The following is a 27,446-nucleotide window of genomic DNA, read 5'->3' as shown; positions in this document are numbered from 1 at the left end:
ATATAACATATACTGATTATCAGGATTGTCCCTGGTGCTATGTGTGATCACTTATATAATATACACTGATTATCAGGATTGTCCCTGGTGCTATGTGTGATCACTTATATAATATACACTGATTATCAGGATTGTCCCTGGTGCTATGTGTGATCACTTATATAATATATACTGATTATCAGGATTGTCCCTGGTGCTATGTGTGATCACTTATATAATATATACTGATTATCAGGATTGTCCCTGGTGCGATGTGTGATCACTTATATAATATATACTGATTATCAGGATTGTCCCTGGTGCGATGTGTGATCACTTATATAATATATACTGATTATCAGGACTGTCCCTGGTGCTATGTGTGATCACTTATATAATATATACTGATTATCAGGATTGTCCCTGGTGATATGTGTGATCACTTATATAATATATACTGATTATCAGGATTGTCCCTTGTGTTATGTGTGATCACTTATATAATATATACTGATTATCAGGATTGTCCCTGGTGCTATGTGTGATCACTTATATAATATATACTGATTATCAGGATTGTCTCTGGTGCTATGTGTGATCACTTATATAATATACACGGATTATCAGGATTGTCCCTGGTGCTATGTGTGATCACTTATATAATATACACTGATTATCAGGATTGTCCCTGGTGCTATGTGAGATCACTTATATAATATATACTGATTATCAGGATTGTCCCTGGTGCTATGTGTGATCACTTATATAATATATATTGGTTATCAGGATTATCCCTGGTGCTATGTGTGATCACTTATATAATATATACTGATTATCAGGATGGTTCCTGGTGCTATGTGTGATCACTTATATAATATATACTGATTATCAGGATGTCCCTGGTGCTATGTGTGATCACTTATATAATATATACTGATTATCAGGATTGTCCCTGGTGCTATGTGTGATCACTAATATAATATATACTGATTATCAGGATTGTCCCTGGTGATATGTGTGATCACTTATATAATATACACTGATTATCAGGATTGTCTCTGGTGCTACGTGTGATCACTTATAGAATATATACTGATTATCAGGATTGTCCCTGGTGCTATGTGTGATCACTTATATAATATATACTGATTATCAGGATTGTCCCTGGTGCTATGTGTGATCACTTATATAATATACACTGATTATCAGGATTGTCCCTGGTGCTATGTGTGATCACTTATATAATATATACTGATTATCAGGATTGTCCCTGGTGCTATGTGTGATCACTTATAGAATATATACTGATTATCAGGATTGTCCCTGGTGCTATGTGTGATCACTTATATAATATATACTGATTATCAGGATTGTCCCTGGTGCTATGTGTGATCACTTATAGAATATATACTGATTATCAGGATTGTCCCTCGTGCTATGTGTGATCACTTATATAATATACACTGATTATCAGGATTGTCCCTGGTGCTATGTGTGATCACTTATATAATATACACTGATTATCAGGATTGTCCCTGGTGCTATGTGTGATCACTTATATAATATATACTGATTATCAGGATTGTCCCTGGTGCTATGTGTGATCACTTATATAATATATACTGATTATCAGGATTGTCCCTGGTGCTATGTGTGATCACTTATATAATATACACTGATTATCAGGATTGTCCCTGGTGCTATGTGTGATCACTTATATAATATATACTGATTATCAGGATTGTCCCTGGTGCTATGTGTGATCACTTATAGAATATATACTGATTATCAGGATTGTCCCTCGTGCTATGTGTGATCACTTATATAATATACACTGATTATCAGGATTGTCCCTGGTGCTATGTGTGATCACTTATATAATATATACTGATTATCAGGATTGTCCCTTAGGTGCTATGTGTGATCACTTATATAATATATACTCATTATCAGGATTGTCTCTGGTGCTATGTGTGATCACTTATATAATATATACTGATTATCAGGATTGTCTCTGGTGCTATGTGTGATCACTTATATAATATATACTGATTATCAGGATTGTCCCTGGTGCTATGTGTGATCACTTATATATACTGATTATCAGGATTGTCCCTGGTGCTATGTGTGATCACTTATATAATATATACTGATTATCAGGATTGTCCCTGGTGCTATGTGTGATCACTTATATAATATACACTGATTATCAGGATTGTCCCTGGTGCTATGTGTGATCACTTATATAATATATACTGATTATCAGGATTGTCCCTGGTGCTATGTGTGATCACTTATATAATATACACTGATTATCAGGATTGTCCCTGGTGCTATGTGTGATCACTTATATAATATATACTGATTATCAGGATTGTCCCTGGTGCTATGTGTGATCACTTATATAATATACACTGATTATCAGGATTGTCCCTGGTGCTATGTGTGATCACTTATATAATATATACTGATTATCAGGATTGTCCCTGGTGCTATGTGTGATCACTTATAGAATATATACTGATTATCAGGATTGTCCCTGGTGCTATGTGTGATCACTTATATAATATATACTGATTATCAGGATTGTCCCTGGTGCTATGTGTGATCACTTATAGAATATATACTGATTATCAGGATTGTCCCTCGTGCTATGTGTGATCACTTATATAATATACACTGATTATCAGGATTGTCCCTGGTGCTATGTGTGATCACTTATATAATATACACTGATTATCAGGATTGTCCCTGGTGCTATGTGTGATCACTTATATAATATATACTGATTATCAGGATTGTCCCTGGTGCTATGTGTGATCACTTATATAATATATACTGATTATCAGGATTGTCCCTGGTGCTATGTGTGATCACTTATATAATATACACTGATTATCAGGATTGTCCCTGGTGCTATGTGTGATCACTTATATAATATATACTGATTATCAGGATTGTCCCTGGTGCTATGTGTGATCACTTATAGAATATATACTGATTATCAGGATTGTCCCTCGTGCTATGTGTGATCACTTATATAATATACACTGATTATCAGGATTGTCCCTGGTGCTATGTGTGATCACTTATATAATATATACTGATTATCAGGATTGTCCCTTAGGTGCTATGTGTGATCACTTATATAATATATACTCATTATCAGGATTGTCTCTGGTGCTATGTGTGATCACTTATATAATATATACTGATTATCAGGATTGTCTCTGGTGCTATGTGTGATCACTTATATAATATATACTGATTATCAGGATTGTCCCTGGTGCTATGTGTGATCACTTATATATACTGATTATCAGGATTGTCCCTGGTGCTATGTGTGATCACTTATATAATATATACTGATTATCAGGATTGTCCCTGGTGCTATGTGTGATCACTTATATAATATACACTGATTATCAGGATTGTCCCTGGTGCTATGTGTGATCACTTATATAATATATACTGATTATCAGGATTGTCCCTGGTGCTATGTGTGATCACTTATATAATATATACTGATTATCAGGATTGTCCCTGGTGCTATGTGTGATCACTTATATAATATATACTGATTATCAGGATTGTCCCTGGTGCTATGTGTGATCACTTATATAATATAATATATACTGATTATCAGGACTGTCCCTGGTGCTATGTGTGATCACTTATATAATATATACTGATTATCAGGATTGTCTCTGGTGCTATGTGTGATCACTTATATAATATACACTGATTATCAGGATTGTCCCTGGTGCTATGTGTGATCACTTATATAATATACACTGATTATCAGGATTGTCCCTGGTGCTATGTGTGATCACTTATATAATATACACTGATTATCAGGATTGTCCCTGGTGCTATGTGTGATCACTTATATAATATATACTGATTATCAGGATTGTCCCTTAGGTGATATGTGTGATCACATATATAATATATACTGATTATCAGGATTGTCCCTGGTGCTATGTGTGATCACTTATATAATATATACTGATTATCAGGATTGTCCCTGGTGCTATGTGTGATCACTTATATAATATATACTGATTATCAGGATTGTCCCTCGTGCTATGTGTGATCACTTATATAATATACACTGATTATCAGGATTGTCCCTGGTGCTATGTGTGATCACTTATATAATATACACTGATTATCAGGATTGTCCCTGGTGCTATGTGTGATCACTTATATAATATACACTGATTATCAGGATTGTCCCTGGTGCTATGTGTGATCACTTATATAATATATACTGATTATCAGGATTGTCCCTGGTGCTATGTGTGATCACTTATATAATATATACTGATTATCAGGATTGTCCCTTAGGTGCTATGTGTGATCACTTATATAATATACACTGATTATCAGGGTTGTCCCTGGTGCTATGTTTGATCACTTATATAATATATACTGATTATCAGGATTGTCCCTGGTGCTATGTGTGATCACTTATATAATATATACTGATTATCAGGATTGTCCCTGGTGCTATGTGTGATCACTTATATAATATATACTGATTATCAGGATTGTCCCTGGTGCTATGTGTGATCACTTATATAATATATACTGATTATCAGGATTGTCCCTGGTACTATGTGTGATCACTTATATAATATATACTGATTATCAGGACTGTCCCTGGTGCTATGTGTGATCACTTATATAATATACACTGATTATCAGGATTGTCCCTGGTTATATGTGTGATCACTTATATAATATATACTGATTATCAGGATTGTCCCTGGTGCTATGTGTGTTCACTTATATAATATACACTGATTATCAGGACTGTCCCTGGTGCTATGTGTGATCACTTATATAATATACACTGATTATCAGGATTGTCCCTGGTGATATGTGTGATCACTAATATAATATACACTGATTATCAGGATTGTCCCTGGTGCTATGTGTGATCACTTATATAATATATACTGATTATCAGGATTGTCCCTGGTGCTATGTGTTACATACAGAGTTACATAGTTTGTACGGGTGAAAAAAGACGCATGTCCATCAAGTTCAACCAAGGGACGGGAAAAGGGAAGTAAAACATTTCTACACATAGGAGTTAATATTTTTTTGTTCTAGGAAATTATCTAACCATTTTTTAAAGCCATCTCCTGTCCCTGCTGTGACGGCTCCTGCGGTGACTATTCCATAGATTCACAGTTCTCACAGTAAAGAAGCCTTGTCGCCTCTGCAGGTTGAACCTTTTTTTCTCCAGACGGAGGGAGTGCCCCCTTTTGTTTTTTGAGGGGGTCTTACATGGAACAGGATTTCACCATATTTTTTGTATGTGCCATTAATATATTTATATAAGTTAATCATGTCCCCCCTTTTTTCAAGGCTAAATAGGTTTAATTCTTTCAATCTTTCCTCATAACTTAAATTCTCCATGCCCCTAATTAGCTTCGTTGCTCTTCTTTGTATTTTTTCTAACTCCAGGGCATCCTTTCTATGAACTGGAGCCCAGAACTGAACTGCATATTCTAGATGAGGCCTCACTAATGCTTTGTAAAGTGGTAATATTACATCCCTGTCCCGCGAGTCCATGCCTCTTTTAATACACGACAATATCCTGCTGGCCTTTGAAGCAGCTGATTGACATTGCATGCTGTTATTTAGTTTATGATTTACAAGTACACCCAGATCCTCCTCAACAAGTGAATCCGCCAGTGTAGCTCCCCCTAGGACATATGATGCCTGCAGGTTGTTTGTACCCAGGTGCATATCTTTACATTTATCTACATTAAACTTCATTTGCCAAGTGGACGCCCAAACACTTAGGGCTTATTCAGACGAACATGATATACGTCCGTGCAACGCGCGTGATTCTCACGCGCCTCGCACGGACCTATATTAGTCTATGAGGCCGTGCAGATAGTCCGTGATTTTTACGCAGAGTGTGTCCGCTGCGTAAAACTCACGACATGTCCGTTCTTTGTACGTATTTCACGAATCACGCACCCATTGAAGTCAATGGGTGCGTGAAAATCACGGATGCCGCACGGAGGCACCTCCGTGGGACGCGCGTGAGTCGTGCAACAGCAGTCAAAGTCTGAATGGAAACAAAAGCACGTGCTTTTCTGTTTACAAACATACAAACAGTGTCATAATGATGGCGGCTGCGCGAAAATCACGCAACCACGCATAATATGATGCTGACACACGGAGCTGTTAAGTGCCTTTTGCGCGCGCGAAACGCAGACGCTCATGTGAATCCGGCCTAAGTTTGTTTAAATCCGCTTGCAATTCACAAACATCTTCCATAGTCTGAACTATATTGCATAGCTTGGTGTCATCTGCAAAAATAGAAATAGTGCTATTAATCCCATCCTCTATGTCATTAATAAATAAGTTGAATAATAGTGGTCCCATCACTGAACCCTGGGTTACACCACTTATAACCGGGGACCATTCAGAGAAGGAATCATTGACCACAACTCTCTGGATAAGGTCCTTGAGCCAATTCTCAACCCAATTACAAACTATATTTTCTAAACCTATAGTCCTTAATTTACCCATTAGACGTCTATGAGGGACAGTGTCAAATACCTTTGCAAAGTCCAAAAACACTAAATCCACAGCGGCCCCTCTGTCTAGGCTTCTGCTCACCTCTTCATAAAAACAGATTTGGTTAGTTTGACAGCTTCTGTCCTTAGTTAAACTGTGCTGGCTGTCACTTATAATACTATTTATTGTCACATAATTCTGTATATAGTCCCTCAATAGCCCCTCAAACATTTTCTCAACAATGGATGTTAAGCTTACTAGTCTATAATTACCCGGGGAAGATCTAGAGCCCTTTTTGAAAATAGGCACCACATTTGCCAGTCCCTTGGCACTATATCAGTCACTAAAGAATCTCTAAATATTATGAAGAGGGGGACAGAAATAACTGAACTAAGCTCTTTAAGAACACTAGGGTGTAACCCATCTGGTCCCGGGGCCTTGTGTACATTTATTTTGTTTAAAGAGGCTCTGTCACCAGATTTTGCAACCCCTATCTCCTATTGCAGCAGATCGGCGCTGCAATGTAGATAAGAGTAACGTGTTTTTTTGTTTTTTTTTTATAAACGAGCATTTTTGGCCAAGTTATGACCATTTTTATATTTATGCAAATGAGGCTTTCTAAAGTACAACTGGGCGTGTTTAAAGTTAAAGTACAACTGGGCGTGTATTGTGTTCGTTACATCTGGGCGTTTTTACTACTTTTACTAGCTGGGTGTTGTGAATGGAAGTGTATGATGCTGAAGAATCAGCATCATCCACTTCCCTTCGTTACCACCCAGCTTCTGGCAGTGCACAGACACACAGCGTGTTCTCGCGAGATCACGCTGTGACGTCACTCACTTCCTCCCACAGGAACTTCATCGTGTCGGATGAGCGAGGACACGCTGTGTGTCTGAACTGGCAGAAGCTGGGTGGTAACGAAGAGAAGTGGATGATGCTGATTCGTCAGCATCATACACTTCCATTCACAACGCCCAGCTAGTAAAAGAAGTAAAAACGCCCAGATGTACATACACAATACACGCCCAGTTGTACTTTAGAAAGCCTCATTTGCATAAATATAAAAATGGTCATAACTTGGCCAAAAATGCTTGTTTTAATAAAAAAAAAACAAAAAAAAACGTTACTGTAATCTACATTGCAGCGCCGTTCTTCTGCAATAGGAGATAGGGGTTGCAAAATCTGGTGACAGAGCCTCTTTAATTTAGCTTGGACCATATCTACATTCATCCAATTCAGTATATCAACTGATATATTAACAGCACTGGCATGGCCTACATCAGCTGCTCTTTCTTCTGTTGTATATACAGAGCTAAAGAACCCATTTAGTAACTCTGCCTTCTCTTGATCCCCTGTGATCAACTCCCCATTACCACTATCTAGGGGTCCTACATCTTCAGACCTTGGCTTTTTTGCATTTATATACTTGAGCCACCTGCCTTTAATTTTGTATTTTTGCTGATTTTATTACATTTTTGCAGATTTTTTATGCTCTTTATAATTTACAAACGCTACAGCTGTACCCTCAGATTTGTATTTTTCCAATGCCCTTTTTTTGTCATGTATTGCCCTTTTTACAGACAGTGTAAGCCATGTGGGGTTTAATTTTAGTCGTTTATACTTACCTATAGGAATACATTTTGCGATTTAGTTACCCAATGTGTGATGTGTTATAATCTATATCTGTCTTAGTAGTGACCCCGTTATCTGTACAAGACGAAGAACTATTTGTAGCTTTGGTATAATTCTAGGATCGGCTTTTTATGACCACGGTGGAAATAACCTTCAGTGGTGAGACAAGTCTGACTCCGTATTTCACTCTCACATAAACTCGGGGTAGACGTTGTCCTCGTGTTGGGGTCTCTCTGCAATAATTCTTACACCATCCCGAATAATGTCATCCAGTCCTGACGACAAATGTGAAGACACTTTATAATAATGTTTCTTAACCCCTTAAACTTCACGCTGAAAGACGTAAAATATCATCATTTATAAGTCCGGTCATTATTTTTGGGGCGATAACAATTATTTATAGTTAAAAAAAATCCATAATAAAACATTTTGTAAGGTGAAGTTATTTTTTTTTTTTTTCTGTACACAATTGAAATTAACAACTAATCATTACACCACAATATCGATGCAAGGATGATCTTATAGAAGAGCCCCCTCCCAAACACTTAGGCTGGATTCACACAAGCATGTTCGGTCCGTAAAGGACGGAACATATTTCGGCCGCAAGTCCCGGACCGAACACACTACAGGGAGCCGGGCTCCTAGCATCATTGTTATGTACGACGCTAGGAGTCCCTGCCTCTCCGTGGAACTACTGTCCCGTACTGAAAACATGATTACAGTACGGGACAGTTGTCCCGCGGCGAGGCAGGGACTCCTAGCGTCGTACATAACTATGATGCTAGGAGTCCGGCTCCCCGAACTGTGTTTGGTCCAGGACTTGCGGCCGGAATACGTTCCGTCCTTTATGGACGGAACATGCCCGTGTGAATACAAGCTTAGGTGACAAGAAATCACAATGCATGTTCCCTTTTATATATAATGTCACCTCAGCTGCTGCAGATCCTCACAGTTCATATCAAACACTGACTGCATAGTGTGCACCACGTCTTGTGAGATGTCAGCAATGTCTGCCCAGTATCCGCCATGTGTCAGATTGTCAGGTGTCAGATCTTCATTGTCTGGGGTGGGGGATATGTCTTCATTTTATTCTTCTCACCTGCGAAATATGCCATAAATATCTGATATATGGGGGTCCCACCTCTGTGGACTACGGGTGTCCCCCGACTCTCCTAGTGAGGTGATGACTATATCCTGGTGGAGAATGAATGGAGAGGTGACCACACATGTGCACGACTCTCTCCATTCACCTGTATACGGCCAGAGGTGGAGCCGCATCTATCAGACATTTCTGGCATATCCTGGGGAGAAATGTCCGTGTTGGGAATACCCCTTTATTCCATGGGGTGACAGCTCTGAGAAGATGTTTCTCTCAATGCTCAATAAGTGAGGTTCTGTATGTCACACATGATGTTGTCCCCTGTATGATTTCCATCTTCTCCTTTCTTCATAAAGACGTCTGCAATACTAGATCCTCCAGTTCCTCCAGTTTTCTCATCTTCTCCTCCACAACGTTCCTTCTCCTGAATGACACACCAAGGATGGACAAGGACAGGAATGAGATGAGCAGAAGAATATTAGACTTCACCTTGGAGATCATCTACCTGTTGAACGGAGAGGTAAACTTTTCTACATTATAGAACAAGTCACACATAGGGAAGGGACAATACATAATAGGAAGTAATAGGAAGAATCCAGTGTCCTGTATAACAGCGTCCAGACCTTCCAAGTGACGTCAAGAAGCCACCAGCAGAAAAGCTGAAGATTAGCCGCCAATATGGTCAGTTATGTGTCAGGTCACCAATGCAGCAATAGTAATGTTGTAGAGCAATGAGAATGACAAGGAACCAGGAGGATCAGGATGACCTCTATATAGAAACATAGAAGATGACGGCAGGAGGAGAGCACATGGTCCATCTAGTCCCCCCAATATTATTTCCTTTTTAGTTTTCTTCTATTTTCTCAATGTCTTTTTGTAGGTGAGGTCTCCAGTATTACAGATGTGGGGTCACTAGAGGTCTATACAGCGGGGGCACAATCTCCCTCTTTCTACTGAGGGGGGAATACTGTGTTCAGTTCTCTGTGTCTCTCTCCATACACAGAAGTACACAATAGTGAAGAAGACATCGGGTGACTGTACGACTCCCATCATCCAGGAGTCAGGAGGATGGAGCAGTAGTCCCATCACAGAGCCTCCCCCTCACTCCCGGATACATGAGAAGAAGATGTTAGAACTGATCTACAAGATGACTGAGCTACTGACTGGAGAGGTGACACTGCTGGGAAATTCGACAGTAACAGCGCTGGAGGTGTCTGGGTGATGACTGTATCATTGTGTGTGTCAGGTTCCTATAAGGTGTCAGGATGTCACTGTCTATTTCTCCATGGAGGAGTGGGAGTATCTAGAAGGACACAAGGATCTGTACGAGGAGGTCATGATGGAGAACTACCGGCCGCGCACATCACAAGGTAAGAAGAGACAGATATATATTGGCATTACTGGGGGCACAGGCTGGACTGGCACCATGTTGAAGTCTTAATACCGTCATGTGCAGTACATATACGTGTGTACAGTGACATGTAATGTAGGAGCTCCGCAATTTTGGCTCTTTTCACGTTAGATCCCTACGTTTCCTGTATATGTCCAATAAATCTAGAGCGCTCCATTCACCAGACAGATTATGTATTTTGGTACAAATGAAGCCAAGAGCAGTACACTGTACGAGCGCAGTAAAGCGTGGTGTACGGTCCTCTCCTTCATGTGTGTAATGCGCATGCGCTCCTCCCCGCTGGACTCCTCTGAGTAACTTGTAAGTTCTTTTGCTGAAACTGAGGATTTTGACGTGGGCAGGTTTGGAACACTAAACTCCATCTATATAACGACATGCTCGGTGTTCAGTGGCTCCAAAACTACTGACAGGTTCCATTTTAAATACTTCCGGGACTTCTAGAGAAAGCCTGTGAGTCCTGCTTGCCCCGCCCACACAGAATGATTGACAGCTTTTCCTTTGTAATCCTGCTCATGAACTCTGAGAGTATGACAGGCGTTCCTGATGGGGCTGATGCTTGAGCTCCAAACACACGTTCCTTACTTTACCTCCTGTCCATGCAGAACATGTAGGGAGCAATGCTGGAAGGGGTTAATATCAGTCCCACACAGACATTCAGATCATCTGCTGTAAATCTGTGACGTGGGGCCATTACTTTACACATTTGTGGGGAGGGAAAATCATATTCTGTTACAAGCCGCTCATTTGTTGGGTGGAGGATGGGCAGTCGTACCAGGTGTATGTTCCTGCTAGTCATCAATCTCTGCCAGTTTTCTAAGCTGGTCATATACATTAGATGTATGTCGGCTGGACCTGCTGATTTTCTAATGTATTTGGCGACTTCTCAACTCTCTGATGGTGTCAGATGTCCGGAGAGAGAAGGATCGGGCTGTGAAATTTCAAAATGCCGGATCCTTTTCTTAGTAAATAAGTCGCTATCAGAAGAGTCTGGCAGCGACTTTCCCTCTATTGAAAACACATACACACCCGACCGAGCGTACATGTATAAGGAGGAGCGGAGGAACGATGGTTCACCTGACATCTTGAGTGTATGGCCGGCTTTAGACTAGTAGTTCACAAAACTAAGAACCTCTGCAGGTCTCAAATAATGACTGCAAATCATTTTAGCAGGGGTGTAACTAGGAAACACTAGGCCCCATAGCAAACTTTTGACTGGGCCCCCTCCCCTGGGTGCCACACACAGCCCGCCCTTGAAGATATTGCCCCCATGTAAAGGGTGCTATACAGCCTCCCCGCACAGCGGAAAATGCATTTTTATTTTTAGCCACGCCCATTTCCCGCCCATTCGCACCGGGTTCAGCCCACATAGTATCGTGCTCCCATAGTGCCCCCCACACAGTATAATGCCCCCATAGCTGCCACCATACAGTATACTGACCCACACATGCCCCCATACAGTATAATGCCCACACAGATGCAACCATGCAGTACAATGCCCAAACAAATTCCCCCATACAGCATAATGCCCCATAGCTGCCCAGTGCAGCATAATACCACCATAGCTGCCCCATACAGTATAATGCCCCCATAGCTGCCCTCACAAGGTACAATGCCCCCATAGCTGCCCTCACAAGGTATAATGCCCCCATAGCTGCCCTCACAAGGTATAATGCCCCCATAGCTGCCCTCACAAGGTATTATTCCCCCCATAGCTGCCCCACACAGTATAATGCCCCCATAGCTGCACCCCATACAGTATAATGCCCCCATAGCTGCACCCCACACAGTATAATGTCACCCATAACTGTCCCCACAGTATAATGCCCCCCATAGCTGCCCCCATAGTACAATGCCACCCATAGCTGCCTCCACCATATAATGCCCACACAGTATAATGCCCCCCATAGCTGCCCCCACAGTATAATGCCCCCATAGCTGTCCCCACAGTATAATGCCCCCCCCATATCTGCCCACCCACAGTATAATGCCCCCCATAGCTGACCCCACAGTATAATGCCCCCCATAGCTGACCCCACAGTATAATGCCCCCCATAGCTGACCCCACAGTATAATGCCGCCCATATAGTAAAATGCTCCTATAGCAGCCACCATGTCAGTCCCCCTTTCCTACCCAGTATAATGCCCCGTAGTGCCTAATAGAATAATAATAAGATAATTACTTACCTATTCCGGTTCCCATGACGGGTGGCGGATCCTTCTCCTCCGGTCTGTGCTGTGAGTGACTCGGCGACTGACATTATACAGAAAAACTATTATACTGCAGGAGTTTGCCAATAATCGTCTTTCTAAATGACTTGTATTACTGTTTTTGCTTCTAACTACAGCACAGACTGCCCATAGTCCGCGCTGCCGGCTGCCCATAACTCTGCATTAGAGGTCACTAGGGATGCACAATGCATCGAAACTTCTATACTGTTTCGATACTCTGCATCCCCAAACGGTTCGATACCGTTATTTCATGTATTTCGATACTTGGCTGTGCGGCCGCACAGCTCAGTATAGTAACACATGAATGTATGAGAGCGGGGCTGCGGCTGTGTGATACAGTCATTGCCGCGCTCCTGAGTCCTGATAACACGTGCGCGGGGTCAGGATGATGTGATGCAGCCAGCGCTGCAATAATGAGCGGCAGCACTGGGCACACTACAAAACACCCCCATGTTCTGTCTTCCGTGACTTAACCGCCGCTCATTAGTGCAACGCCGGCCGCATCTCCTCATGCTGACCGCGCACGCACTTACTGTCAGGAGTGGGGCAATGACTATTACACAGCTGCAGCCCCGCTCTCATACATTTATCCGTTTGGGGAATAAGAGTATCGAAACTGTATAGAAGTTTCGGTGCATCCCTAGAACCCGGCCTTATTTTTTTTCTACTTTAGGGAAAAATAGGTTTTTTTGTTTTTTTTTTGAACATTTAATATTTTTTTATTTATTTACTACTGAAAACTTTAATTATTTTTTACACATTTTATTAGTCCCCTGTGGAACGTGATCCAGTGATCATCGGTCACTATACAATACACTGCAATACTAATGTCACTTAGTGGGAGACTGTACCTGGGCCGCACATCCGCTGTATCCTGTGATCTGAGCCGCTGGGCATCATTTATAAACATGAACATGAGGTTTCCTGTTCACATTCTGATCACTGTATGAGCCACTTGCCACTTCACGACAACCTCTTTAATGTGGGTCCCGACTCTATCGTTTTCAGCACCGCATAGTGGCCACTGCCACCGCAGCATCGCACCTGCAGAGGGAGCAACCCAGAGGCCCAAAAGCACCCATGTTATCAGGCCATGCCAAGCGTCTTTAGCTCTGGGCCACGTCCCCCCACTACAGCAACAGATACCACCCCACAGCACCATATCATATGCACAATGCTAATGAGTTGCAGTATTTTGTCATTTTTACAGGCTTCTATTAAGCCTCGCCATATACAGAGAGTAGGCAGATCTGGGGGCCTTCATTAGACCCGTGGGCTGCCATGACAACCATCCATACCCCGAGATGGTGTCGGAAGAGGCCGATGAGCTGTCAGGGAGGACCACCCTGTCTGTCTTACAGCTTAGAATCTGCAGTCGCTATTGACCACGGCATCTAATTACTTAAATGGCCGTGATCGCAGGTCTCCAGCCTTTGCAGCAGGTGTCAGGTCTTCGCTATGTCGTGTGAACGACTCCTGAGCGGTAAATTTCCTGTGCAGGAAGGGGTTAAATGAGTAAAATACAAGTTTATACTGAATCTTATCCCACAAAACAATGTATCACTCTGCTCTGCTCCACCTGCGCTATAACATAAGAGATCACACTGCATGTTCCCTTTATATATAATGTCACCTCAGCTGCTGCAGAACCTCACAGTTCATATCAAACACTGACTGCATAGTGTGCACCATGTCTTGTGAGATGTCAGCAATGTCTTCCCAGTATCCGCCATGTGTCAGGTTGTCAGGAGTCAGGTCTTCATTGTCTGGGGGGGAAATGCCATAAATGTCTGATATATAGGGGTCCCACTTCTATGTGGAGAGCGGGCGTCCCCTGACCCGCCTGGTGAGGTGATGACTACATCCAGGTGGAGCATGAATGAAGAGGTGACCACACATGTGCACGACTCTCTACATTCACTTGTATAGGAGGTCCAGAAACAGCCGAGCACGGCCAGAGGTGGAGCCGCATCTATCAGACATTTCTGGCATTTCCTGGGGAGAAATGTCCGTGTTAGGGATTACCCCTTTATTTCATGTGGTGACGGCTCTGAGAATATGTTTCTCTCAATGATCAATAAGTGAGGTTCTGTATGTCACACATGATGTTGTCCCCTGTATGATTTCCGTCTTCTCCTTTATAAAGACGTCTGCAGTACTAGATCCTCCAGTTTTCTCATCTTCTCCTCCACAATGTTCTTCCTCCTGAATGACCCACCAAGGATGGACAAGGACAGGAATGAGATGAGCAGAAGAATATTAGACTTCACCTTGGAGATCATCTACCTGTTGAGCGGAGAGGTAAACTTTTCTACATTATAGAACAAGTCCCACATAGGGAAGGGACAATACGTAATAGGAAGATTCCAGTGTCCTGTATAACAGCGTCCAGACCTTCCACGTGACGTCAAGAAGCCAACAGCAGAAAAGCTGAAGATCAGCCACTAATATGGTCAGTTATGTGTCATGTCACCAATGCAGCAATAGTAATGTTGTAGAGCAATGAGAATGACAAGGAACCAGAAGGATCAGGATGACATCTATATAGAAACATAGAAGATGACGGCAGGAGGAAAGCACATGGTCCATCTAGTCCCCCAATATTATTTCCTTTTTAGTTTTCTTCTATTTTCTCAATGTCTTTTTGTAGGTGAGGTCTCCAGTATTACAGATGTGGGGTCACAATCTCCCTCTTTCTACTGAGGGGGAAATACTATGTTCAGTTCTCTAAGTGTCTCTCTCCATACACAGGAGTACACAATAGTGAAGAAGACATCGGGTGACTGTACGACTCCCATCATCCATGAGTCAGGAGGATGGAGCAGTAGTCAGTGCCCCATCACAGAGCCTCCTCCTCACTCCCGGATACATGAGAAGAAAATCTTAGAACTGATCTACAAGATGACTGAGCTGCTGACTGGAGAGGTGACACTGCTGGGAATGCTGGGAAATTCTACAGTAACAGCACTGGAGGTGTCTGGGTGATGACTGTATCATTGTGTGTGTCAGGTTCCTATAAGGTGTCAGGATGTCACTGTTTATTTCTCCATGGAGGAGTGGGAGTATCTAGAAGGACACAAGCATCTGTACGAGGAGGTCATGATGGAGAACTACCGGCCACGCACATCACAAGGTAAGAGACAGATATATTTGGCATTACAGTGGGCACAGGCTGGACTGGTGGTCATGTTGAGGCCTTAATAGCGTCATGTGCATCACATATACACGTGTGTACAATGACATGTAACCTCCAGGTCTGCCCTATATGGAAGGCCTTGCCAGAGATGGAGCCTAATAGGTTGCTGTCAGTGTAAAACTAACCATGTTAATGCATTTCACTACATAGGTACTGCAATGTATTAGAATAGCTTTTAAAAAAACAGGTCTTCAAGTCCCCTAGTGGGACTAAAAACAAAAGTTAATAAAAAGTGATCAAAAAGTCACATGTACCCAAAAATGGTACAAATAAAGTCTAGATCTCGTCCTGCAAAAAATAAGCCCTCTCAGCTCCGTTGACTGAAAAGCAAAAAAGTTTTGGGTCTCAGAATTTGACGACCTAGAAACATGATTTTATTGAAAAAAAAATGTATTATGTAAAAGTAGTAAAACATTTAAAAAATATATCAATTTGGTATAGCCATAATCGTACTGACCCGCAGAATAAAGTTATCATATAATTTATACAGAACGGTGAACGCTGCATTAAGAAAAAGGAATTGCTATTTTACCTATTCACCTATGACAGCACCCCTGGAGAGACGTCCCATCCGCTGGACAGGAAACCGGAGGATATAAAATGGACACACCTCTCCACACACCCAGTCAGGTTTCCTGTCCTCCGGATGGAAGATTCTCCTGAGGAAAAGACACTTCTCCCGGGATTGCAGACCCCCTAGCAAGGCTTACCTTATTCCACTAGGGGTGCTCTGGAAAGGTATAAGTCTCCCTCTTGGGAGCAACCTTAGTCTGGGATAGGTACTCCCCTCTCTCCCGGTCCATCGTCCCCCTCCTGCTGCAAAGCAGGATGGTGGTTTAAGGTCCACAGGGCGGGCCTTCCTCTGGCGGGGAGCGGATCCCCGGGGCTCGTTCGGCTTGGAAGGGGCCGGACCAGATCCAGTGTTGGCGGCTTTCCGGCGCTCTCACTGGCATGTCCGGTCGCCGCGATGCGTCACTTCCGGGTGCGTCCAACACTCCAGGTGGCGGTGGCCCACGTGGGAGTAGATGCTCCAGCGTCCGGAGCGAGGGCCTCCCAGCCAATCCTTGGCCTATTTTAGGCCAGAAACAACAGGAGCTCGTTCTCCAGTCTTCTACTGCCATTATGGAGTCGCCAGGAAAAGCACCAGGACGCACTGAACGCTCGGATGCCAAGTCTTCCAGTCCGGTACTTGAGTACGCCATGAGTGGGGTAAGAGAAAAACCTCTCCCTTACTTAATGCTGTTCCCCTTTCTCTTGTGCATATGTTTAGGCCAGAGATTGTCCTAGGAAAAAGCAGGATATGGCCCATAACAAGGAATGTGCGATATGTAAAAAGAAACTCGCATCTTCCTATAACAAAAGACTCTGTCAGAAATGTCTACATAATATTATATCAGAAGAGTCCACAAATTTAGCCACAAGCATTAAGGATATTGTAAGGGCTTAAGTGAGGAGCTCACTAAGGTCCCTTAGAAAGAGAAGAGATCCTCCGGTCGCCTCTTCTAGCAGGATGGATTCTGATTCCTCAGCCGAAGGGGACCCCCAGCTAGGCGAAGAAGGGGAGTACAGCTCCTACGACTCCTCAGGTGAGGAGGAGGGAGAGAGAAATCTGTTCCCAACTGAGGACGTTGACCTACTCCTAAAAACAGTCAGGGCGACTATGAATATAGACGACCCCAAAGAACCACGGTCCATCCAGGACACTATGTTTCAAGGGCTAGGACCTAAAAAGAATAGAACCTTCCCCATCCATAGGAACATATCTAACCTTATTAAAAAGGAATGGAAAGTTCCTGATAAAAAGACAAGTATTCCCAGGTTTCTCAAAAGGAAGTATCCCTTTGAGGAGGACGCATGTAGGAACTAGGATAGCATCCCCAGGCTCGACTTTCCAGTAGCCAAGATCTCAAGGAAACACTCCCTTCCCTTTGAAGATCTAGGCTCCTTGTCTGACCCTATGGATAGAAAGGCCGAATTCTACCTTAAGAGAACCTGGGAAGCCTCTACGGGGGGTTTCAAACCAGCCATTGCAGCCACCTGCGTGGCCAGATCCCTGAAAGTGTGGCTCACACAACTGGAGGTACATCTGAAAGACAAGACCACTCGGAATCAAATCTTAGCCTCCCTCCCAACACTTTCTAAAGCAGCAGACTTCTTGGCAGACTCCTCAGTGGACACGGTACGCCTTTCCGCCAGATCAGCGGCCCTGGCGAATTCAGCTAGATGAGCTATCTGGCTAAAGACCTGGAAGGGGGACACCGGATCCAAAGGGAAGCTGTGCGCTATCCCCTGTTCAGGAGACTACCTTTTCGGGCCCCCACTTGATGACCTGCTGGAAAAGGCATCAGACAGTAAAAAGGGTTTCCCGGCACAAACAAGGCCATCAAGGGAGTCCTTTCGTCCCAGAGGGCCAAGTAACAAAAGAGGGGGGTACGCTAACCCTAGGGCGCAGGACTTTAAACCCTCGAGATTTCCTAGAAAAAACAAGTCCTTTCTTTTCAGGCCCCAGAAGGACCCTAAAAATAGGGACCAACAATGACGCCAAGGTGGCAGTGGGGGGTCGCTTTTCCCTGTTTCTCAAAGATTGGCGGAAGATTTCAGCAAATCCTTGGATTCTGGGAATCATAAAAACGGTACATACTAGAGTTCACAACCATCCCCCCAGACAGATTCCTTCCCACGAGGGACCTAAGGAACCCAGTCCAACAAAAGATCCTAGAAATAGAAGTTCTGTCACTTATAAAAAAAGAGGTCCTAATCCAGGTTCCAGACACAGAGATAGGTCGGGGCTTTTATTCCCCCCTCTTCCTAGTGAACAAACCAGGAGGAAAACACAGGGTCATTATAAACCTAAAAAAAAGTGAACTGCTATCTGACCTACAAGAAATTCTGCATGGAGAGGATCACGTCAAATATAAACCTCTCCAGAGACTGCGTGATGGCTTCAATAGACCTAGAGGATGCCTATTATCCGGTACCCATATGTCATCGTCATCAAAAGTATCTAAGGGTAGCAGTAACACTCAACGGGTCCGTATGCCACCTACAATACAGAGCCCTCCCCTTCGGCATCTCTCAAGCCCCAAGGGTATTTTCCAAGCTGATAGCGGAAATGACCTCATACATCAGGATGAACGACATTCTCCCGATTCCATATCTAGACGACTTCCTGGTGGTAGCAGAAATAGCTCCAACTCTGACCCTACACATACAGATAGTCCGGGACATACTGACAAAATTAGGATCAAATATAAATGTAAAAAAAATCGAATTTAAATCCATCGAAAAGATGTATATTCTTAGGAACCCTGCTGGATTTCTCCAAACAGATGACCTTCCTCCCAGAAGAAAAAATCGGGCCCCTGATGGACAGGATATCAGAGATCTACCTGAGCCATACGACATCTTTCAGGGAAGCTATGTCAGTCTTAGGACTCATGACATCATGCATCCCAGCCGTACTATGGGCTCACTTCAAGTCAAGACCACTGCTGTGGGACATCCTAGACCAATGGGACAGGAGCAGTTTCTCTTTGGACCAACCCTTTCACATCTCTTCCACAGCAAGACTGTCCCTCAGATGGTGGCTAAGCAGGAAAAATCTCACAAGGGGTATTCCATGGAGGTTAACCCCTGCTCTCAATATGACCACAGATGCGAGTCCCTGGGGGTGGGGAGCCCATTACGACTCCTCTTTTCTTCAGGGTCAGTGAGACCAGCAGACCACTCTCAGATCCTCCAACTTCAGGGAACTAGCAGCAGTTCTTCAGGCCCTGAGGGGATCCATACAGGCAATCTCAGGTCAGCACCTAAAGATCTATTCGGACAACACAATTACAGTATCCTATATAAACCGGCAAGGGGGTACGAGATCGGCCTCACTGATGGGCCTAGCCACACAGATATTTTCTCTGGCAGAACATCACCTGCTGACTCTTTCAGCCGTTCATCTCAGAGGGAAGGACAACCTGGTGGCAGATTTCCTAAGCCGGAAAAGGCTTCACCAATCAAAATGGTGCCTGAACACCACAGTATTTCAGAAGATCATCCTCAGATGGGGAACCCCATCAATAGACCTGTTTGCATCCAAAAGAAACAGAAAAACCCAGAGGTTCTTCTCCCTAAATCCCTCAGACCGCCCAACCGCAATAGACGCACTCTCCCAGTGCTGGAGTCTAGAGAGTGCCTACGCCTTCTCCCCCCCCCCCCCCCGAACCTCCTCCCAAGAGTCTTAATAAAGGGCAGAGAAGACAGGGCCAGCGTGATACTGATAGCCCCCTTCTGGCCATAGAGACCATGGTTCACGTGGCTAAGAAAAATTTCGTCACACCAACCATGGGTTCTTCCAAACAGGCCAGATCTTCTATATCAGGGCCCAGTATTACACCCCGACATTCAGAAGCTCCACTTGACAGCATGGAAACTGAAAGGATAATCCTTAGGCAGAGAGGATTTTCAGAATCCGTCATCTCCACCCTACTAGCCAGTAGGAAACCGATTACCTCAAAAATATATCTGAGGTGATGGAAAGCATTCTTAAACTTCGCAGGCAGGGATATTAATCCTGTAACCAAACCAGATATTCGCCTAATATTGGATTTTCTCCAGGCGGGACTAAATAAAAACCTTAGGCCTACTACATTAAAGGTTCAGATTTCTGCTTTAAGTTCCTTTTTCAATTTTAAATTAGCAGAACACCCCTGGATCAAAAGATTTCTAGCGGCCGCCTGCAGACTTAAACCACAGAAAAGGTCCCCAGTTCCTCCCTGGGACTTAAACCTCGTTCTCCAGGCTTTGATAAAACCACCCTTTGAACCCATAGACTCTATTTCCTTGAAGATGCTAACACTCAAAATGACCTTTTTATTAGCCATTACATCAGCCCGTAGAGTGAGCGAGATCCAGGCCCTCTCTGCCTTTCCTCCACATACCCTACTGCTAGATGAGTCATCTTAAAAACCCTACCAGAATTCCTTCCTAAAGTGGTTTCACCCTTTCACCTAAACCAAGACATTGTCCTTCCCTCCTTTTGTGACTCCCCAAAGAATCAGAGGGAACAACAGTTTAACTGCCTAGACGTAAGAAGATGTCTAGTCCAGTACCTAAAGGTTACCCAAAATCTGAGATCATCACAAAACTTCTTTATCCAGTTTCAGGGTCACAACAAGGGTTCAGCAGCCAGCAAAGCTACCATAGCAAGGTGGATCAAGCCGGTCATACGGCTAGCCTACATAAATCAAAAACTCAAACCCCCAGAATTCTTCGGGTCACACTCCACTAGGGCCGTATACACTTCATGGGCAGAAAGAGCAGATGCATCCCTAAACCAAATATGGAAGGCTGCCACATGGAGTTCTCCTCACACCTTCTTTAAACACTACAGATTACAACTGCATACAGCCTCTGACTTGTCCTTCGGTAGGAAGGTACTACAAGCTGTGGTCCCACCCTAAAAATATTGATTTCTATTTTACATCTCCAGGGGTGCTGTCATAGGTGAATAGGTAAAAGATCGATTACTTACCGGTAATCTGTTTTTCAAGAACCTATGACAGTACCCCGCTGTTACCCTCCCATGTCTGTAGTAGATGACCCTCATAAACTGGATCGCTACCTTTAATTTGAGCATCCCTGTAACTATTGTAAATATTAAGGTATGAGGGATTTTCACTAAGAAAAAAAAAAAAACACACACATATAAACTAAACTACTTCTCATCCTGAGTTCTTCCTAAAGACTGGGTGTGTGGAGAGGTGTGTCCATTTTATATCCTCAGGTTTCCTGTCCAGCGGATGGGACGTATCTCCAGGGGTGCTGTCATAGGTTCTTGAAAAACAGATTACTGGTAAGTAATCGATCTTTTTTGATTAACAACATCCATGACCGCGGACCGTCAGGTTTACTCACCCTCTGACGGCCGCAGCCATGGTCCTGTGAGCGCTGGCCCGCATCTCCTCCTCAGGAAACTCCAGCACTTACTTCTGCTTTGCTCTGCTGTGTCCCGTAGGGACAACCTGAATCAGTTGTTAATTAGCCCATGATCCTGGACTATAAGAAGGGCCCTGCTCCTTTCTGCCTGGCCTGAGCTTTGTTGTCATTACCTACGTTCGTCTATGCAAATGGTCCCTTAAGTGTCTTCCAGTTCCCAGTGTTCCCATTCCTTCTTCCTGCAACCTGTATCCCGTGTTATCCTGGTCCAAGTGCCATGCAGTATTGGAGTCGTGCTGCGCTGAGTCTACGCCTGCTCCGCTACACCAAGCCTGGTGCCTGCCTGCTGTCAAAATCCCGTCTAAGCCTGTCCAGCTACTGTCTGAAGTTACCACCGCTACACCTATTGAACAATTGACTTTGTCCTGTTGGCCAACTGCCATACCGTCAAGGTGGTACTGCCCAGTGGGTCCACGTACCCAACACAGACGTTAAGCAGTTCTCAGACACAATGGTTATGCCACGAAATATTAGTTCAGTAAAGTGAAATCTAAAACATTCACTATTCACTTCAATGGCAGAAAAGGCTGCAATACCTGTGAATCACAGCCAAATGCATGTCGAAGATTCATATTGAGCAAGAAGAAATGATGGGGAAGTGGCGTTTCCGCTAACCGGCAGGGGTCCCGATAGTTGGACCCCAACCCATCAATTTTTATTGGCTGGAAAATCCCTTTAGGTATTACCTGCATACTGTTACTGAATGCAACACACTATTAGAAGACCAATATTACGGATAATAATACAATATAAGGTCTAAATAATACTGCCACACCATAACCACATAGTGACTGAATAATACCGACATACTGTTACTGAATAAAAACATTTATACAAAGACCAATATTACCACCATGTAGTAACAATATAGTGATAAATTCAAGTTATACACAGGAGTTCTGCAGAAGATATAAGTGATTACAGCATATTTATATCCAGTGACTCTCACATGTGGTGTTTTCTCTGATTTTAGTCGTTCACTTTACCTTTTTTCCTCTTTCTAGCCCAGACCATTGTATAGTGCCACACAGCACCCCCTCCCTTGTATATAGTGCCACACAGCCCCCTTCCCTTGTATATGTCACACAGCCCCCTTCCCTGTATATAGTGCAAAACAGCCCCCCTTGTATACAGTGACACACAGCTCCCCCTTCCCTTGTATATAGTGAAGCACCGTTCCCCCCCCCCCCCCCCCCCAAAAAAAATTGGACCTTGTTCCCACGACTGACAGAGGGCTGCACAGCCTCCGGGTGTGACGCTTGCGCATGCCAGCATGATGCAGTGACATCATCACGCCGCCCTGCGCAGGGAGTCTTCGCAGCGCTTTATAGGCTACAGGCTTTACGTGGCCTGCAGCCTATAGCATTCAATTGTATCTGCGTCCTGAGGACACAGATATAATTGTGTGGCTGTCGCTAGCACTGGGGCACCCTCCGGAGTTAGCGACTCCACCTGGCATGAGTGGGCCCATGCCGCCCAGCCCATAAATGTTATGTGCAGGGTGACGCGGGCCCCCACATGCCTCGGGCACCGTAGCCGCCGCTGTGGCTGCTATAGTGGCCAGGGAGCTCTAAGAGGATGGGGGCCCTGGGCTATTGCCCAGTTTGCCGGCTCTGCCTACAATGGGCACATGCATCAGAACTGGACCACGGAGCAATAGCAGTTGACCTGGTCTGATGACTCACATCAGGCCGGGTGCGTGTGCATCGCTTACCTAGAAAAGAGAAATCACCAGGATCTATTTCACCGAAAATGATTCCTAAAAAATATATGACTCGTCCAGCAAACGACAAGTCTTCAAATAACTATGTAAGACATCCAGAGTGATCGGAAGAAAGCAGGAATAGAATGGGCGCCGTTGTGTGAATAAGTATAAAAATATTTTTTTAGGAACGTACAATGCATTTCAAGGTCGATCTGAGCTCTTCCTCAGGTAAATTGTACCCGATGCTAGATGCCTGCTGGGTAGAGCAGCGGTCACAGACCCTACTTGAATTCACAAACAAACTTTATCCTGGTGTTGTGCCTTCTTCACAACTGATTCTGGTGAGCATTACTGTGTAGCCTTAAAAATAAAAAGTTATGGCTGATGTAATATGAGGAGGCATAAACAAAAAAAATGGTCTTGGTCTTTATGGCAAAAAATGGCTCGGTGCTTAAAGGGCTAATAAGCAGGTAACGCCTTGGCGTTTTTTGGCCTATCAGGGCACTCTTAAAATAGATGTGCCCTCCCGTTTTCAAGTGTTTACGTTGAATAATATAGCGGAGTATAAAGCCGTCTTTCCCCTGTGACGCAATTGGATCTCGTTTGCCCATCGGCCACATTAGGCCTACGAACTAACAAGTGCTAGGACCCAAGCACGGTTGGTGAGGACCCAAATGCTATAATTTACGCTCCAAAAATAAACATGTAATTTCAGGTGTTGAGAGAAGTGTCTGATATATGGACAGATATACAGTAGTTATGTATTCAGTCACTGTGTGTTTCCTACAGATGGATCCAGTAGGAGAAATCCACCAGAGAGATGTCCCAGTCCTCTGTATTCCCAGGACTCTCCAGAGGAAAATCAAAATGTACCGGGGAATCCTCTGGTAGATGAAGCTGAGCCCTATACTAGGTCTATATAGGGGGGTGTGGATCTTTTTGGTCCTGTGGTCATAGATGTGGTCATAGATTTTGGTGGCTTCTTATGTTGATCTGTTAGATTCTTCACACTATGCTGTATTGTACTGAATTGCTACATATGTGAAATTGGGGAAGGTCTGACTAATATTAAAGCGGAGGATGAAGCGGAAGAAGAGCGGGTGAGGGACGATCAACGGTGTAAGGGTATGTTCACACGTACACGTCCGATACGCCTGAAATTACGGAGCTGTCTTCAGGCGAAAACAGCTCCTGAATTTCAGACGTAATGGCATGTGCAGGCGTTTTTCGCAGCGTCCATTACGGACGTAATTGGAGCTGTTTTTCTATGGAGTCAATGAAAAACGGCTCCAATTACGTCTCAAGAAGTGACATGCACTTCTTTGATGCGGGCGTCTTTTTTACGCGCCGTCTTTTGACAGCGGCGTGTAAAAATAAAGCCCGTCTGCACTGTACATCGTAAAACCCATTTAAATGAATGGGCAGATGTTTGCCGACGCATTGGAGCCGTATTTTCGGGCGTAATTCGAAAGTAAAACGCCCGAATTACGTCCGTAAATAGGGCGTGTGAACTTACCCTTAGACTGAAGTGGAGGAGGAAATTCCAGGAGGTGTTACCACAGGTAAGTAATAATGTAAAAATATTTATCTGAAGGTGGGATGTTGGATAGAATAGTGGCAGGGTTTGGCACTACCAGAAATCCAGCATCCACTATCTGATTAATTGGTCTCATCTTCCACCATTCTCCATTTCCCCATTGTGCCCTTCTTTACAGGAAGTATAGGAGTGTTACAGGGACTACTAGTTTGGTAAATAACACCTCTCTTCTCCAGATTTATAACTGGACCGCCGGCATTACTTACCCTCCAATGGCCGCAGCCACGGACCCGCGAGCTCGTGCCGGTGTCTCCCTCCTCTGAGACGCCGGCACACTATACTGCCTCGCCTGATGCCAGGAAAATCAACTCCATCCAATCCCAACGCACCCTGGACTTTAAAAAGGACTGCCCTCTTCCGCCTTGCCTGAGCTCTGTTGTGTCTTCCCATGTACGTTTAGTAAATGGTCCCTTAGTTGTATTCTGTATTCCCGTATCCAGTAATTGTGTTTTGTTCCAGTGCAAAAGTCTAGTGTCGGAGTCGTGTTTACCATTTGTACCCGGTCTGTGCCGGCCCATGGGCCCGGACGACTACACTTCTGTGCCAAGTGTCATCTGTGCCAAGTCTACCAAATCTCCTGTCCAGGAACTCTTGTCTTAAAAGACTATCACTGACTTTTTATTTGACCAGCTGCTACTTCGCCACGGTGGAGCGGCCTAGTGGGTCTACATACCCCACGATCTCGCTGGTCAGCCCAAGTCTGCGGTCCATTTGTTGCAAGTAGACATGTGTGAACTCTGAGCACGACAGCTACTTGCTGTTAACACAATAGGTGCCCGTTTGGATTCTCCACCCGTGCCTGCTCCTCCTACTTCACCCCCTGTCAATCCACCTGCCTGTTCTGGGTCTGGAATTTTGCTGCCTCTACCTCCTTGCTACGACGGGGATGCTAAGACCTGTAGAGGCTGCATTAATCAGTGTAAAATTCACTTCAAATTACAGGCTCTTCTCTTCCTCTCTGATGAGGCCAAGATTGCTTTTATGAGTTCTCTTCTCTCTGACAAGGCCCTGGCGTGGGCGGAACCCATTTTGGAACGAGATGGCCCGGAATCCCCTAATTTACCATTATTTCTAGAGACCTTCCACACTGTGTTTTGAGGAACCGGGTCGAACATTGTCTGCAGCGGCCTCAGACAAGGGGAATCTAATGTAGGGGAGTCTTCTATTCTCTTCCGTACGTTGGCAGCGGAGCTAGCCTGCAGTAATGAGACACTAGTGGCAACCTTCTGGCAGGTTATAGCCGCACGTATAAAGGTTGAACTAGCAGCCCGTGAGCTTCCCTCCAGTTTGGATGCCCTGATACTTCTTGCAACCCGGATCGACATGAGGATCCAAGAGTGCAGTTTGGAAGTTCGGCGGGAGAAGAGATCTTATCTATTGGCACCAAAGTTTCAAATACCTCTTCGGCCTATTTCTTTTGTACCCCCAGAGGAGCCCTTGCAGGTAGACAGACTCAGGCTGACCGACCAAGAATGGCAATGCAGATGATCAACTGGGTTGTGTCTATACCGTGGTCACAAGTGCCATTTCGTGCGTCAATTCCCTCAGAAGCCGGGAAACTCCAGCGCATAGGGTTGATTGAAGAGACAACTGTAAGTGAACCTAACTGTGCAACTAAATTCCTTCCTCCTCATCGTCCTTATGACTGTCCTATCGAGCGGCTTCCTGAAGCCTCTCCCCCCCCCTCGCGGACGGGTTTATCCTCTCCTTGCTGGAAACCCAGGCCGTGTCGGAGTATGTCAGGGAGAACCTAGAGAGAGGGTTCATCTGGAAGTCTACTTCGCCAGCCGGAGCTGGACTCTTCTTTGTGGAGAAAAGGATGGATCACTTCGACCATGCATTGACTACTGTGGGTTAAACCAAATTACAATCAAAAGCAAGTACCCCTTGCCACTTATCTCTGAGCTCTTTTACAGGATTCGTGGAGCTAAGTTGTTCACTTAGCTGGAGCTACGTGGGGCCTATAACCTGATCCGTATCCCAAGGTTGACGAATGGAAAACCGCATTTAACACCCGAGACCCTCACTACGAGTATCTCGTAATGCCCTTTGGCCTTTGTAATG

At 44.1% G+C, this 27,446-nt stretch overlaps 2 protein-coding genes across 2 annotated transcripts in view; both read left to right on the top strand.

The window, feature by feature from the left end:
• Nucleotides 1-27,446, top strand: part of LOC142657638 (uncharacterized) — a 209,056-nt gene that overhangs the window by 170,610 nt on the left and 11,000 nt on the right. The gene's annotated exons all lie outside the window — the stretch shown is intronic.
• On the top strand, nucleotides 15,109-25,982 carry LOC142665051 (oocyte zinc finger protein XlCOF7.1-like). The gene is made up of 5 exons (XM_075844594.1): nucleotides 15,109-15,197; nucleotides 15,648-15,821; nucleotides 15,906-16,029; nucleotides 24,575-24,672; nucleotides 25,842-25,982. Exons 1-5 carry the CDS (start codon nucleotides 15,120-15,122, stop codon nucleotides 25,980-25,982), a joined length of 615 nt encoding a protein of 204 aa, XP_075700709.1. The 5' UTR covers nucleotides 15,109-15,119.

Source organism: Rhinoderma darwinii, chromosome 1 (genome assembly GCF_050947455.1).
Source record: "Rhinoderma darwinii isolate aRhiDar2 chromosome 1, aRhiDar2.hap1, whole genome shotgun sequence".
NCBI classification, from domain to species: Eukaryota; Metazoa; Chordata; class Amphibia; order Anura; family Rhinodermatidae; genus Rhinoderma; species Rhinoderma darwinii.
The sequence above is the reverse complement of the archived record's forward strand: the minus strand, read 5'-3'. Positions and strand labels throughout refer to the sequence as shown.

Coding starts and splice junctions, on each gene's coding strand:
- LOC142665051 (XM_075844594.1), top strand. CDS start 15,120: ATGGACAAGGACAGGAATGAGATGAGCAGAAGAATATTAGACTTCACC. Junction 15,822..15,905: donor CTGAGCTGCTGACTGGAGAG/GTGACACTGCTG, acceptor TGTGTGTGTCAG/GTTCCTATAAGGTGTCAGGA. Junction 16,030..24,574: donor CCGGCCACGCACATCACAAG/GTAAGAGACAGA, acceptor TGTTTCCTACAG/ATGGATCCAGTAGGAGAAAT.